The sequence below is a fragment of the Anas platyrhynchos genome, chromosome 9 (assembly GCF_047663525.1).
Source record: "Anas platyrhynchos isolate ZD024472 breed Pekin duck chromosome 9, IASCAAS_PekinDuck_T2T, whole genome shotgun sequence".
Lineage (NCBI taxonomy): Eukaryota > Metazoa > Chordata > Aves > Anseriformes > Anatidae > Anas > Anas platyrhynchos.
In genome coordinates this window covers 7657111-7672346 of record NC_092595.1, presented here as the reverse complement: position 1 = coordinate 7672346, position 15236 = coordinate 7657111, and the positions used below count along the sequence as shown (strand labels likewise).

Sequence of the window (15236 nt, the reverse complement as noted above, 5' to 3'; positions counted from 1 at the left end):
TTATCTTTTCACATTTTTCTTGATTTATACTTAGGTTATCATGCTTTATATCACAACTGTTCCCATCTATATTGCAGACAAAAAGGAAAGGAATGAGATTTGTTTACTATATCATTATGCTGTTGTTTAAATGAGAAAATAACTTAGCTTGCAATTCTGACTTATCAACAAACTGTTCATTCTAAACACCTGGCAAGTATAAAATTGGCTGTTACAGAATTACAGGATTTGATCAGTAAGGTACTGTAACAGGTGAATACGTAGAGCAAGCTAAAATACTAAGAAACAACACAATATTGAAGGAGGCCAAGTAAATAAGTAACTTCTTTTTTGTGTATTTAAAAAATACAAAATAATTTTTTTTTAAGATCCTTCAATAGTTGTTGCTAAAGTCTTAGGATAGTTTGAATACTGTGATAAATGTTCTAGAGATCATTTCAGTTGCAGTTCTAAGCAGTAACAAGGTTGTCCTGGTCACAAATGAATTATCACTTCATTCAATTCAGGTAAGGACCGGTTACAATAGTATTCAAATACAGCAACCCAAACCGCCAAGCTTACACACCCTTACAGCTAAACCCATTTTCAGTCACCAGAATAAACAATTGGATTTCCCAATGGATCGGTCACCTGTATCTCTCTCCATTAAAAATCTGAGCATTTAAGCTGCCTCTCAGGTATGCAGGAGATTGCCTACAAACTTCTAGTTTCAGAATGATTATTTTTTTCATATCAAAGGCTGAGTAGCCACACATAAATCAGCTTGACTTTGTCAGGTTGTAGTCTTTTGGGACAGCTAAATGACCTAATAAAAGTAGTATCAAACCTCTTGCTTTGATTAGCGATCGTGCTATGCCTGCACGTTAAAAAGTAGCGCAAGCACTGCTATTCATCAGGTTACTGTTCTACATCATGCTCTAGCCACTTTAAACTGACGAGATGTGTTGTGTATGGTATCAACCATTCCCAGGGTTTTGCAGAGTTGTTTACTAAAGGTTAACAGCAGGCACTAATATGAGTATCATGACTCTTTTCAGGCAGTAGGTGAAACCTTGAAGAAAAAGTGGCTCTGTCTTCAAAAAAGTGACCTGACCTTTGCTTTGGTGGGTTTTTTACTCTGCAAGAAATAAAAAGCACTGCATGCTTTCCAATGCATCCTTTCTAGCTGATAAACTACCTTGTTCTAGCACTCAGCACGAAAGGACTATGTGTTATAAAAAAAACAAATAGCATGTTAACAGTGTTAGCTAACGATAGCTCCACATCATACAAGAAATGATCTTCATAGACCTGAAATACATCATATGAATTATGAACCAACTAAATACATAACTGACCAAGAACCTTTGATATACTCAGCAATAATAAGTAACTTTCATTGAATATAGTTTAATGAAATTCACAATGACTTTGAGGTTCTTTGGATATCAAAGGCACCACAGCTCCAGCATGCTTACAATTCATGACACTTCTGCTCCAAGAATTTCTTGCAGCATGCAAAGAACTCTCTGTAGGGTAACTGAAGCATTGCACAAGCAAGCAAATCTAGCATTGACCTGTCAGTTAAAATTTGTTCTAAAATTGCAATAGTATGTAATGATTTTACATGCAATTGATGAAATGTTTATGAAACACCGTATAGTTCAGTGTACGTATATTTTATTGGACATGAAATACAGCACTAGTGAAAGTAATTCTATTATAATATGACGGGGTAGTAAAGTCTATTAACAGAAGGGGTTTTTAAGTGTTGGAATACTTTAAGTGTAGTGGAAAACAGTGCTTTTATGGAGCCAGATCCTGCTGTCTTTGCACTGCTAAAGCTTCCACTGAAGTCAATGGGAGCTTTATGAGTACCACAGTAAGGACATGGCGATGGTCACTGGCATAACGCTGAGCAGTGCTGCTGCTATGCTTCTTGAGTACACTCAGACACTGCTGCTTGCAAGAGTCAAAGAGATCAGAAGACAGCGCGGTGGGTTCAAGATAAATACCCTTTTTAAATGAAGAGCATGACCCAACATTAGTGCATTTTATTTGGCTAAAATATTAAATTGGTTGTTAATTATTTTGTTTCTCTTGAATATGTAGTGTATTAGGTGAATTTTAAGGAAATTAAGTTTAAGAAGTCCTTGCATTACGTTCAGTAACAAGGACGTTTTGGGAAGAAGTGCAGTAATGCCTATGACGGCAGGATCTGGCTCCGTCCACCACCAGGAAAGCCAGGCAGCGCGGTTAATTACACGCACTGCTCCCAGAGGCGTCAACACCCCGGGCCCCGCGGGTCACTTCCCCACTAGGGCAGCACGAGCCCCAGTGACCCGCCAGGACCCCACTCGCCAACTCCCGGCAGTGTTTCAGGGCCCTGGGGGAGGCCGGCTGGAGCCCCCCAGCCCCGCGGGCGCTGACCAGGCCCTTGTTGGTTTCGCTGTTGTAGGGGAAAGGCGCTAGGTCGGCCGATAAGGCTGTGGCCATGGTGATGAAGGAGATGCCGAGGGAGGAGTCCGCGGAGGAGAAGCCCCTCCTCACGGTGACGTCACAGGTGGGCGGAGCGCGGGGCGGGGCCGGTGGGGGGGGGACCAGGGGCTGGCACCAGGGTTGGGCCTCAATAGGAGACCCGCAGGGCATTGGGCGCACGGCCATCAGCTGAGGTACCTCAACGTGGTACGAAACGTCAACCACTGGTGGTGTTCATGCCCCAAATCTCCCCCCTGAACACCGCATCTTGCTCCTTGCAAGCCCTGATGTCCATGAAGGGATTGTCAAGGGAAAAGGATGCTCCCCAATGCATCATTTCTAACTCGATCCCAAGTGACTGACAAACAATTAGAAGCCAACATCAAATGCCATCCCTTCCTTCCCTGCTTGTTAAGCGCAAAGCTTCCATTGGTGGCAACAGGGCGGGCAGCAGAGCCTGGGCTCATTAACTGTTTAATGAACCATTTGTATTGGTTGTCCATCAGTCTACTCAGTAGCTGTCTGGTACAGTTGTGCACTGATAAAGTGCCCATGTCTGTGAGCATCACACCTCCCACTGCACACACATACCTACTTCCCCGCTATGCACCAAAGGGGTGCTGAAGCCAAAAGGAGGCAGAATCAAGTGAACAAGTGAGTATTTTCCATAGCCATCTCTGCATCGTGTACCCATGATGTGCAGTTACACCACCATATTCACTCCTCATTCACATCCCAGCTGTCCAGACGTCATGCTGCTTTGAGCTGCTGCCTCCTTAGCATGTCCATGCAACCCTCTTGTTCAGACCGGTCGCTGAGTTGTGCATTGCTGTACCGCCTTTAGCCATCACCATCAGCATTCGTTTCGGCTCTTTACTCGATGAAACAGATGGACGTGGCTGCCGCTCGCAGGGCAAATCATGCGAGTTCCAAATTGGCTGCAAACAATCTTCCCAAGCCAGACCGAACTGGGTCATGAGAATAACGCCTGCTCTTCCCAAAGTTATCACTATGCTCAGATCAAGCCAGGAAGAATAATATTTGCTTTTAAAAAACTATCAGAAAGTGAAATTCCCATTTACAGAAGTCCTAGAGAACTGCTTACATCTGACTGTAGTAGCAGACTCTGCAAGAAGCAGAAAGGGAATCTCAGAGAGAGAGAGAGGAGATGCCAAAGCCTTGTTTATAACCACAGAGTTAGTGATAATAGAGAGAAGTCCCTGAAACCGTACGTTACCAGATGCCTTTTACCTCTCTTCCTCTGGAAGATGTTAAAAACGCATCCAACAGAGACCGAGTCAGATACACGTTCACATTTCATTAGGCTGCTAGCCAACCTTTATTTTGTAAAACATGACACTTGTTGACCTAAACACTCAGTATGAATTAGATTTTGACAGTTTCCAATTCACAATTTATTTTATATCAGATCTCAAGGCAAATCTACAAATAGCATAAACCAAAGAAGTACTGCAGGCTCCACTGGGGTTCTGCTGATATGTGGCAACTGGGAATCTGGACCTTCACTCCAGCAGTAACAAGCCTACTACAATAAGCAGAGGGGTGTTCTTGGTAATTGAATAGTCCTTTCAGCATCTATTTTCTGTGATTCTATCTCAATTATTTTCAATAAAAGTCACTTTATTGGTATGAAAAGGCATTCAGTAGTTGCCAAATTTAATACTTCGGCCATCAGAGAGTGAGCTTTCTGTACTAATGAGATTTTGTAGAATATAAATCTATATACTATGTAGCTGTCTGCCTTTATCTTATAAAGGTAATTCAGAAGAGACTGGAACAAATGAGAAAAAGGTAATTTTGGTATGAATAAGCCTAGGAAAAAGTTAAGGAGTTTGCTGAAGGTTCAAAGATTAACAATACTCAGCTAACTGAACCTGAGATAAATTATTTTATGCAACTCATTTCTAATAAATACATGGACAGATTGTGCATAAAGATGGATTTGAATTTTTTTTTTCCTTTTTATTTAACCTCTTCACAACTTCACTGACAGAAGAAAAGATCTCCTTTAAGAATTAATTTCTAATGAGAAATTTAAACCTAACTATCCCCTGGAGTCAAAGTTTAATTGTACAGTCAACTATGAAATTCCCAATCTGCTACAGGTCAGTGAACTTCAAAGGAGCTCATTCAATAACATACTCTGATCCACACTTCAACTTTAAAATATGATGAACTGCTTTATTGAGCAGCAAAAACGTGCATGCTTATATGCCTTGCCAACCTGATTTTAAAACAACCCAATCCCAAAGTATTGTGAGTTATCTGTCCCATGTCCGTCACACTTAGGTTAAATTCTTCGATAGAGTACACAAGTTGGAGAGGTAGTGATGGTAGGATCCCTAAGGAAATAAGACCTACAGGAAGGGATTCATGTCTAAGAGGATCCTGAGACAAATATATTCTGTATTATACACTAGACTTGTGAGTCCATGAAAAATTCACCAAAGAAAAAGAAATGTAAGTTATACATGTATATGGAAAGCTACCCCAACTTCTGTTTCTAATAGAAAAAGGTACCTGCTTAGTACACAACCAATGCCCAGAGTAAAAATTTGATATTAACTGCTTATAATTTAAAATATTAAAGAACACTTACTTTTAGAACTGGAAAGTAAAAATGTGAAGTTAGATTAGAAGAAACATGCTGAAGTTCAGTTATCTCATGAAAAATGCAGGCAATGACACAAATATTCCAAAAAGAAATGTTTCATGACTGCACTCCAATTAACTCAGCTGTTTAAGGTTTTTATGAAGAAAAAAAAAAAGAACTCTGTAATGTTTTAGTTCTTATTAAGAGTAGGAGCAATGTTTTTTGAAAGTGAACTTAATTTACATGTCACTGGTTGATCCAGGCACACCTGTATTTCCTCAAGAGCTTAAGTAAAAACATACAAACATTGACACTGCCTAAACTACAGTGTTCTGGGTGGGTTTTCTTTGTTTAATTAGATGCTCTTTTTGTTTTGTTTGTTTTCCTCTTGAAACTAATATGTGGCCTCACAAATTTTATAAAGGAAACAAAATAAAGATAGCTAATATACAACTCCCAGTCTGAGTAGATTAAGACACGTATCAGGGACTCACATTATGAAACTAATAGCATAATAACAGTTTTCCATATAAAAGTTGAGCCCTAATTGTTCAGTAACTTCATTTCAAGTAATTCCTATACATTAGTTATAAAAAAAAAAAAAAGCAGAAGTCTTGCCGATTTTAGGAATCTTCAGCATTTAACTTTGGAATTTGTGAGTTATTGTAGTCCAGTCAGCCCCATGAAAATAGTGGTAACTTCCTCTGTGATTTTAGGACTAAGCCTGTGATCTTAATTTTATATTCTTTTTAAAAGATTAGTGATAGATTCATTAGCCATACTCCTCATACACCTCAAATGGGTCTGCTGTTATTTATTGTAAAAATTTTGAGTAGTTTACAGGAGACACTTAAGTCTGCAAACTTTTTCATCTGTTATTAAAAATAGGTAAATACTGTGAGTGTAAAAAAATACAAAATGCATAAACGCATGCTTAGCAGTACAAATATTAATTAAATCTTTACCTCAAGTTAAGTATTGCTTAACACTTTGCTTTTAGGGCAGTATGTATAACTTGAGCAGAAATATTCTCATGAGCATAATAAAGAAAGTTGCCTTGATAATATGCTTAAAAGTAATAAATTGGCTGCTTGCCTAAAGTTATACAAGTTTCTCCATCACAAATTAAATACATTTTTCCATGAAATAAGCTTTAATTTGAAATTACCATGGGAATTGATAGTATTTTTTCCATAAAATAAAGCTGACTATACCATTTTGTGCATTTTAAAAATGTTCTACCATTCCATAAGCACAGAAAGAGCTGAACAATTTTTGCAAGTAACGTATTATGCTCATTTAACCCTTTTTTATATGAATAGAAATTAGTTTTCACAAATGTGTTCATCCTTCATATATGAATATTCTAAGTAAAATTATACCATCCTTTTAAAAAATTGCAAACTATGTACTACAATTGTTCTATACGCAGTTAACTTCTTGTTTGCACAATGCAAGTGTTACACTCCATAGCAAGTTTAAAACATTCTCAAGCACCTTTCAAGTTTCAAGCATTTCAATCTGCAAAATAACATATCAAAGCCAACACACATGCCATGCCATATCCCTGTGGAGAAGCCATACAACAGGAAATTATGATTTGGTTCCCATGACTGCCCACAGTAACACATCCAAAAACACAGCCTTATTCTAGATATGCTACAGAACTCCACTGAAAGCAAAAAAAAAAAAAAAAAAAAGCATGATTTCAAAATAATTACGGCCTATATGTAAGGATACAGCAAGGGTACAGTAAAAGATTAATTTTGTTACATTGGAAGTAGACAGATCATTTTCAACACAGTTGAAAATCAGTAGGGATGGCATAAGCTTTACAAAATTGGCACTCGTGATAAGCCATGGTAATTTTGATATTGTTAATTCTCTCTTTATCTTTAGACCTCATGCTGCTAATATTATGAAGATTTAGTCTTAAAAAAGCAGGTGTATATCTTTCATCTGAATTGACATTTGATTATGCACCATACTCAGAACAGTGCACAAAGCTGTATGTAATCCACTGCAAAAACTTTCAAACATATCCGTGGATCACAGGTGATTAACAAAGCATTTGTACATGCAGCTCAGTTCAATATTCTGGTGGTCTTTTCTTTCAGCTGACGAAAAAACATTACATAATTTCCTACTATTTTGTAAGCAATCATAATAGTTGCCCCAGAGATGCTGAAAGATTACAGAAGTAGTACCAGCAATATGAGTGAAACAGGACTCCTTGAACTTGTCACCTATTTCAAATCCTTACTTAGAAGAAATGGAAAACTGTGGTTCCTAAAGTCAGGCTGCTACTGTAGTTGGAGTTGCCACACAAGAAGTAATTTCAGTGAGTAATACAGGAACCAGAATCTAGCACCATGAGTTACTGTTTGCTTTCTGTAGGTACTCTCATAACACCTGTGCCTCTCCAGGTCTTTCCCAGTAGAGATTTCTCCAGGTCTTTCTCAACAGAAAATGGGTTCTGCAGAACAGAAAGGCTACAGGACTTCCCCACCCTGCACTTACTCAGCTTAGGTGTCCTATTTGTTAACCCCTCAATCCACAAGCAAGTCAATTCAGGAATACAGACTAAATATTTCCATGAACTAACTTCACAGAAATCGTTTCCTTAGAAGAACATTTTGCAATGTTTAGTGACTGTATTACTTCAAGGACCATTAAGTATCTGTGACAGTTAATTTTGTCTTTGATCACTGTTGTACTCTAGTACAATGGACTCTAGTAGTTCTCCAGCACAGAGAGCTGGGGTATTGAGAAAGGGAGAGGCTAAAACATAAGTCATATAGCAAGACCATGAAGACAATGCGGAGCCAGGTGAGGGTAAGCAAAATCTTCTAACACCCAAGAAAGGATTTCAACAACTTCCTTTCATTAAAAGGTACACAGAGCACATGGATGTTAATGCAACAGACAGACTTGAAGTAACATTTTTATAAGCAGTAAAAGCCAAATTGTCAGTTCCACTCAAAACATGACAAGAGCAACATTTCTCCCAATGGCTCTAATCCAGCAAGGCAGTTGAGCACACGCTTAACCTTGAGTTTTGCAGGACATGCTTAAGTGGCTTGCTGGCATGAAGCCAAAATGCAGGAGCCAGATACAACCCTGTGTTTGGCTACTGCTCCCTTTTAGTTTTCTTAGCCAGGTGAAGAACAATGGAGGAAAACATGGTGAACCGCAAAATATTTAGTACTACGTTGCAGCTAGACACTGTAATTTGTGTAGGTCAGCAGTGACAAAAACATATAGGATGCTACCATGATACAGCAATAGCTCTCACAAAATCAATGCAACTGCTGTTTCTGAAGACACAAAATAAACGTGTTACACCATTTACTGATTGAGACATCAGGCACAAGTTTTAAATAACACTACTTTCCTGTGAATTCAAACATCCAATATGATGTCTATATAGTAATCTTCCCACAGTTTTCACAGTCTTCACACAAGCTGTGGGTCAGTTGTTAGCATTAAGCCTCAGGGAACGGCTGGGCCTGTGTGATTTCAGGTAAGATATTGTCACCTCTGATTCACAGGCCACTGCACACACTTCCTACTACTTAGCAACTGAGTACCAGTTATCACCTGCCAAGTGAAACTTATCTTCAGAGAGGTAGCAACACCAAACTGCTCTTTGAAGGAGAGTGAAATGAGTTTGTTTCTGTTTTAGAGCTTCCCACAATTTGTGTTAGGTGGAAGTCAGTTACACTATATGCCCTGTGTATTGATTCTCTGTTCCTGTGAAAACCAAATATTTGGCTGGCATGTCAGTTTTGTTGGGACATAAATTCACACTAGAGTGACAGAGAAAAGATTAGTGTGACCCTGGCACAAGAATGATGCCAGAAGTCAAGTAGTGATCACACTTACTATATGATAAAAAATAAAAGTGTGGAGTGGTAGTGATATGATTTTTCCTTGTGAAATACTAACAAATTCTAGAAAAGTAAGGAAAGAAAAACACAGCTCATGCAATTTGAGCTTTTTGGCATGAAACTACTGATTTGATATGGATTTCCTTTTCCAAGCCTCCCTCTGAGACAATAAAGGAGGTATCTCAATACTTATCCTGTCAAGATAGCAATCCACAAACACTACTTCCAGTTATGCTTCAGAGAACAACCACCTCGATTTCTAGTTTTGGTTCCCATTTGTCAGTTTATAGAAATGCCTCACTCAAGGAGATGAATCCACAGAAATCACTCATTTCCTCTTATCCTACTGAATACCACCAGAGATCGTGATATGCCAAATATATACAGAGAACTTATTTATTAAAAATTTTGAATCATATATATCTTAGAAATCAATTAGCAACTGAAGTTAGTTCATGTCTTATGTGATGCCTCTGGCTGAGTTAAAAACTAAAAGAACAGGTAGTATAGCACTGACAAACTACTATCTAGTTTACCTGCTTATCCAGTCTCACCCAAGCAGCAGACAAGCATCTCTCAGAGAAGAGATCTAAAACACAATTTCTTCTATAGGAATTCTGAATTAAGAAGCTCCAGTTTTCTCATATGCTGACCACTCATTACCATACCCTGAGCTATTTGAGTCAGATATTTCACTGATCCATTTTACAGCCTAACCACACCATTCCATGCACAGTGTGTATGCAGAGGTACAGCAAAAGCCATCAATACCCATGAGTAGGTTTGCTGCTGAATGCTACAGGGACTTATCCAGTAGTAGTCTGGAGTTTCCTAAGTTAATTCCTTGAATAATTCAGTCATCCTCTGATGACGTAACTTGTAGAATCCAATCCAACTAGCTTGCACAGTGAATTACAACTACATTTTTGGTGCCTATAAAACCAGTCCTACTAAAGTAAGTTCCATATATAGTCATTGGGAAAGCTAGGTGCCTTTGAGAGCCTCCTGAGGGAGAGCCTAAATTAAGCAGGAAGGATCTCCCTCTGGAGCTGCTTTTCTAGGCATTTATCTCTTCCTATTGAATATGGAGGGAATTTAAGCACTTAATTTTAGAGAACTAGTTCACTATGTGCTCAAAACATAGGTGCTAATTAGCTGTCTTTGCCTGACTGGAACCCCACAATTTAGCTCCCAAATCATTTATCTTGAAGACTAGCAGCATATTACGCTCTACTAACATTAAAAAAAAAAAAAAATGGAACTAAACACCATGTATGGTGCACCACAAACACAGTAAGATAGGAATGTAGTAAGAGAGTACTTAAAAGCAGCATTTCAGGTTCTATACCTTATTGATGGCATCAACACGTTCCACTTCCGACCGTGGTGTAAGCCCGTTGCTCTATGAAGGCAAAGCATTTGAAGCCATGATCAGGGCAGGTTGTACAGGTGAACATCATAAGCTGTAAATGTAACACTAGTTAAGAAGTTGGTCCTCACAGCTGACCCCCTGAGCACCAGGTGTGCTCCAGGTCCCTCCACCCAAGAGCCAAAGTAAGCTCCCTTGTGGAAACACTTCACAGCCCCATTTCATGGCACGACCCTGTCAACTGCCTCCATCCTCCTTTAAAATATATAAAAATAGAAAAATCAGGCTACCGACTAGGTGTTTCATAAATCTCTTTTCACAACAAAATTTGTAGTCTGGGAGCAAAGCAAAACAAAAGCCATGTCAGTTGTGATACCATACATAATTTCACCTTTTCTCTTGCACAGAGAATCACAATACCACCAACATCACTGCCACAACAGGCACCTGTGTTAAGACCATAGACTGAAGGACCCCAGGATGAAAAGAAAATTCCCATAGAAGTTTTTGTGCGGTAGCAGAGCTGTCACCATAGTAGCAGCTACGTGCTGACATAGTCTCACAGAGGCCCCTAGAGCAAAACCAGGCCTGAGGAGAAGCTCAGGGACAATGTCTCCTCTAAGTTGTTTGTTTTGTTGTTGGTTTTTTTTTTAAGAAGCAGGATATTCCCACAGGGACAAAGGGAGAAAATACAACATGGGAGGCTTTGAGGGTGACAGTAGGGCATAGGAAGAGTTGGGCAGGCAACCAGTGGAAGCTGGGACCAGGCTAGATACTGACTAAAAGGGAAGAGAAGCCCCCTCATAGGACCTCTCCCTTTCAGCAGGGCCGCTACCGCTCCTTCCACATCATAACATCTCTCCTCCAGCCTTAGCACACCCATACCCAACCCCATCTAGAGTTTGACTTTTTTTTTAGCCTTAAACCAGTCATTCCAGTTCAGTCTGTTGGGTAGACACCTACCCCTCAACGCCTGAGGAGGGCCAAGAGCGGGAACTACCACGAGCCACTGCTTCCACCCCTGTTTTCTCACAGAAGCTCTGAGAGCAGAACAAAAAGCACTAGCCAGGCCAGAGCAGGGGGAAATAGAAAATTCATCAGTAAAGGCAGCTGTGGATAATAAATTATACCGATGAGTAAATGCAGAGAGCTGGGGCAGGGGTGGGTGATAGGGCACAGAAAATGGAGGTCAGGTGGTGCCCCTCAGTGCTCTGCGCTGCCGGCCTGCCTGGCAGCTGCTGAGGTAAAATGTGGCAGCTGCGGCTTCTGGCACGGCACCACTGCCTCCTGGCCAGGCCTCTGTGCCTCATCTCAGATCTGCACTAAATAATCCTCACTTTGAATACGTTTAAGGAATGGGGCTGATATCGGGCATAGAATGATGCTTCTGACACTCCCAGTATCTTTCCCAAAGCACCAAAATTCATAAATATTTGGTAGGAGAAAGTCCAATAGCAATACTGAGGGGAAAAAAGGCAGCTTTTTCTGTTGTGTTGCTCAGTGGCAGAAGTCAGGCACATAAAATTCGTTTGAATTTATGAGGAGCATTTTATACTATGGTTGAGACTCTTCATATGTATTGATAGTAGGAAATATCACCCTTCACAAATTTTAGATACGTTTCAGTTAAGGGAGTGTTTTTTTCTTTAATTAAAATAGATTCCGTAAAGAAAAATTAAGTTCTTAGAGACATTATGAGAATTTATGGTACTCACCGGCTAAATTAGTACTCAGAAATCAATAATTTTACAGTCTGAGTCTATACAGCCTGGCGTGTGTACAAATATCGCACACATAAATATTACGTGGTGGCGCACTGCCAGCAGCCTGGCTCTCACTCCCAGCGCCTCTTCCTCCAGCACTGCATGGTGCTGGTCGGCTTTCTTAATTTCACTTTGCTTCTCTTGTCTGCAACACAGAGATAATACTTCTCAGCTCCGTGGTGGTGCCAGGCTTGATTCATCAATGTTTTAAAGCATTCTGTGATATTCACCCTGAAAGGTGCTTGAGAACCATAAATTATTACTTTAATATAGATAATAGTTTTCATCTCATGAATGTTTTATAACACTACTCCAAATTCATGCCTGATATAACTCTAATAATTTGAGTAGAGTTAAAAGAGGGATAAATTTGGTACAATATATGAGACAGCAAAATGAAATTTAAAGTGTGAGACCAAGGATTTACCAAATAGCATTGCATACACAGTAATGTCACAAACTGCCCCTCTGACTACTTAACTGCTGCAAAAAGTCCACTCACAGCACTATTTAACCTCTTAAGGTTTGATTCATCATGAAATACCTGCCTCACATCAAAAACGTTTTTCCAATATGTTTTATTGCTATGTAGTTTGTATATATTGAGAATAAGTAGACTTGATCATGTATTTGTTTTCATTTTTCAACCCAGATATTTCATTTGAAAGCACACTTTTTCACAGGCACAATTCTTTTTAAAAAGGCACTCCTACAGCTTTCAGTTCTTAGTCATAGGAGCATAGGACACTACTGGGAGGAATCCTCTGGGTCATTGCCCACTTCTCAAAACCAGCCATGAAGAAAGCTTTTCAAATGCCACCTTAAAAAGCTAGTTTTTTTTTTGTCCCCCAATCCTAAAAATTATACTGTTTGTTCAATTCACTGCTGTGATAGTTAGAATTAAAATTCTTTTAATTTCCACACCAAACCTACTCATGGCCAGTTGAGATGCCAATTTTTTTTTATTTTTGAAATAGTTTTCCACTTCCAATGTCATCCAGCCCCTCTCTTTATATATACAAGAATAATAATTATATTCTTACTCAATCTTCATTTTGTTAGCCTAAGCAAGTCAACTTCTTTTAGAGTCCCTGTAAAATGTGTTCTTTATTCCTCTGATCATCTGGATGGCCCATCTCTAATATAGTGTATATGTTCACATAGTGACAGAATCAGAAAAGAATTTATTTGTTTTCTAATTAAATAAAAATGCTGCAAGTGCACTGCAAAGGCATAGTTTAGTAAAAATCAAATCTTGGTGTTCACTGGTAAAACTGATTATGAAGAAGTGGATATCTGCCTAACTCTTTCAGTTTGATGGTAGAATTTTATCAATACACTTCTGGTACCAAACTAAGAAGTCGTGTGGCTGGGTTGGTCATCATTATATAAACAACATAATAAAGAAATGACTGGTGATGTGATAACCACCTTGGAAAAGTTAAAAAAAAAAAAAAAAAAAAAAGACATCTGCTACTTCATACTTGGCTGAATCTTGGAGAAATTCAGGTTTTTATCTTTTTTGTTCTAGCCCTTCTTTCCTTCCTTCTTGCTTTCCCTCCTTCCCTCCTTCCTATTAAAGAAAATTTTCATGGAAAGTAATGCAAAACTTAAACAGCATCAAAATCCTACATGATAGTGTACCCTTCTGATATGCTCATATAGATACAGAACCAGTGTTTCCTATGAAGTTTTTACATTTACACTTATTACTATGGAACCTCGTCTTTATTCCCTCCAAATAATGTAAAACTTTTCTTCATGTTGTTAGCACATCACAAAATAAATCGTTGAAGATCCAGCTGATCCATAGACTTTTACAATCTTTCTGCTGGATGTTATGTTCACCAGAACATGCAATTCACTGCAAAATTGCATCCACTGTTACTGATGCTAGTTCCTAGGAGAAAAGGTATTTGAACAATTTTTGCTGATATGTGGAGTTGGTCATAGAAAAACTTTTAAAATATTGAAAGTAGTTTGGACAAGGATTAAATAGGTATCCACCCTTATTTTTTCACCAATAGATACAATCACCAAATCACAGACAGAAAAATACATATATAGCGTAGAGATGTACTAGGTCCTCTTAAGTCTTAAATATCAGTATTAGGCAAAAGTATACACCTAGAGATAATGTGGGCAATGTAAAGCCACCTTTAATAAAAATCAAAGGTGTGCAGTTGGTATAAATGCAATTTCAAAACAGGTGTTGAGATTTAACAAATTAAGCAAGTAACATTTGTGTGATAAATGAGACAGCAGTATGACCAATCAATTCAGATAGTTGTAAAAACAGATTATTTATTCCGCTTGTAAGGTGTATCTGCAGTCTAGGTCTAGCACATGCAGAATTAGAGTTTGGAACAATGTCATTGCCAGATTTCTGAAGTGCTCCCAGTTTGCACATTCTGCTACACACAGTTGGGCAAGCAATCTTCCACGTTAATTGTGTAAATTGCTAGTTCATATAGCAATGATGTTACAGGCCAGATTCTGGGCAAATGAATATTATATTATACAGTCAGTCAGCTTTAGGTGCCAGCTTAAATATTTGACCCATCAAAATTATAGTCTCCAGTATTTTCTTGAGACATTGGAATACCAAGTAACAAACAGTGAATCTAAGCTGTTGTCTTGTAGGAGCTGTAGAGGCAACCCCATTACTGCAGTAGCTAAATGCCAGTAATTAATAAACATCAAATTAGGATAACTTTTCTTACCAGTTTTAGACCATGTTAGCATCCTCAATTTAAAAGTTCAAATATACGCAGAGAACATTTCAAAATTACAACAGTGGAAAAAGAGCAAAAACAGGACAGAGAGACGGAGCTGAGAGAGAATAAAGGTGAAGCTGAAAGTGCTCCAGATGAAAGTAACAAAGGAAAAACATGTATTCATATTATTAAAGATAAATCAAATGCAGGCCATACCATCAGACGTCCATCCAGCACAACGTAGGTTTTGATCCTGCCATCGGAGAGGGATTGTAGAGAGGAGACATTTATTTATGAGACTGTTTTATTACTGTTTAGGTTTTTTAATATCCAATACATGAAAAGCCTGTAACGTGGAGATTTCTTTTAGGTAGCAGAAAAACAATACATTCCTGCAATTACAATAAAAAGAGAAAACTGCTTAAA

General features: G+C 38.7%; 1 protein-coding gene and 1 long non-coding RNA gene across 3 annotated transcripts in view; one reads left to right on the top strand and one right to left on the bottom strand.

Moving 5' to 3' along the window:
- The window catches only part of PEX5L (peroxisomal biogenesis factor 5 like), a 107295-nt gene that overhangs the window by 60826 nt on the left and 31233 nt on the right, over window positions 1-15236 (top strand). The window contains exon 2 of one of the 2 annotated variants that reach the window (XM_027464516.3): window positions 2438-2542. The exons of the other annotated variant lie outside the window; for it this stretch is intronic. Within the exon in view, the coding sequence (XP_027320317.1) occupies window positions 2438-2542 (105 nt within the window). The remainder of the gene's footprint in view (window positions 1-2437; window positions 2543-15236) is intronic. 2 annotated transcript variants of the gene reach the window in all.
- LOC106018678 (uncharacterized) lies at window positions 1640-11707 on the bottom strand. The gene is made up of 3 exons (XR_002404398.4): window positions 11294-11707; window positions 10310-10424; window positions 1640-3583 (listed from the first exon to the last, which is right to left on the bottom strand). It is a non-coding gene; the product is annotated as an uncharacterized lncRNA (long non-coding RNA).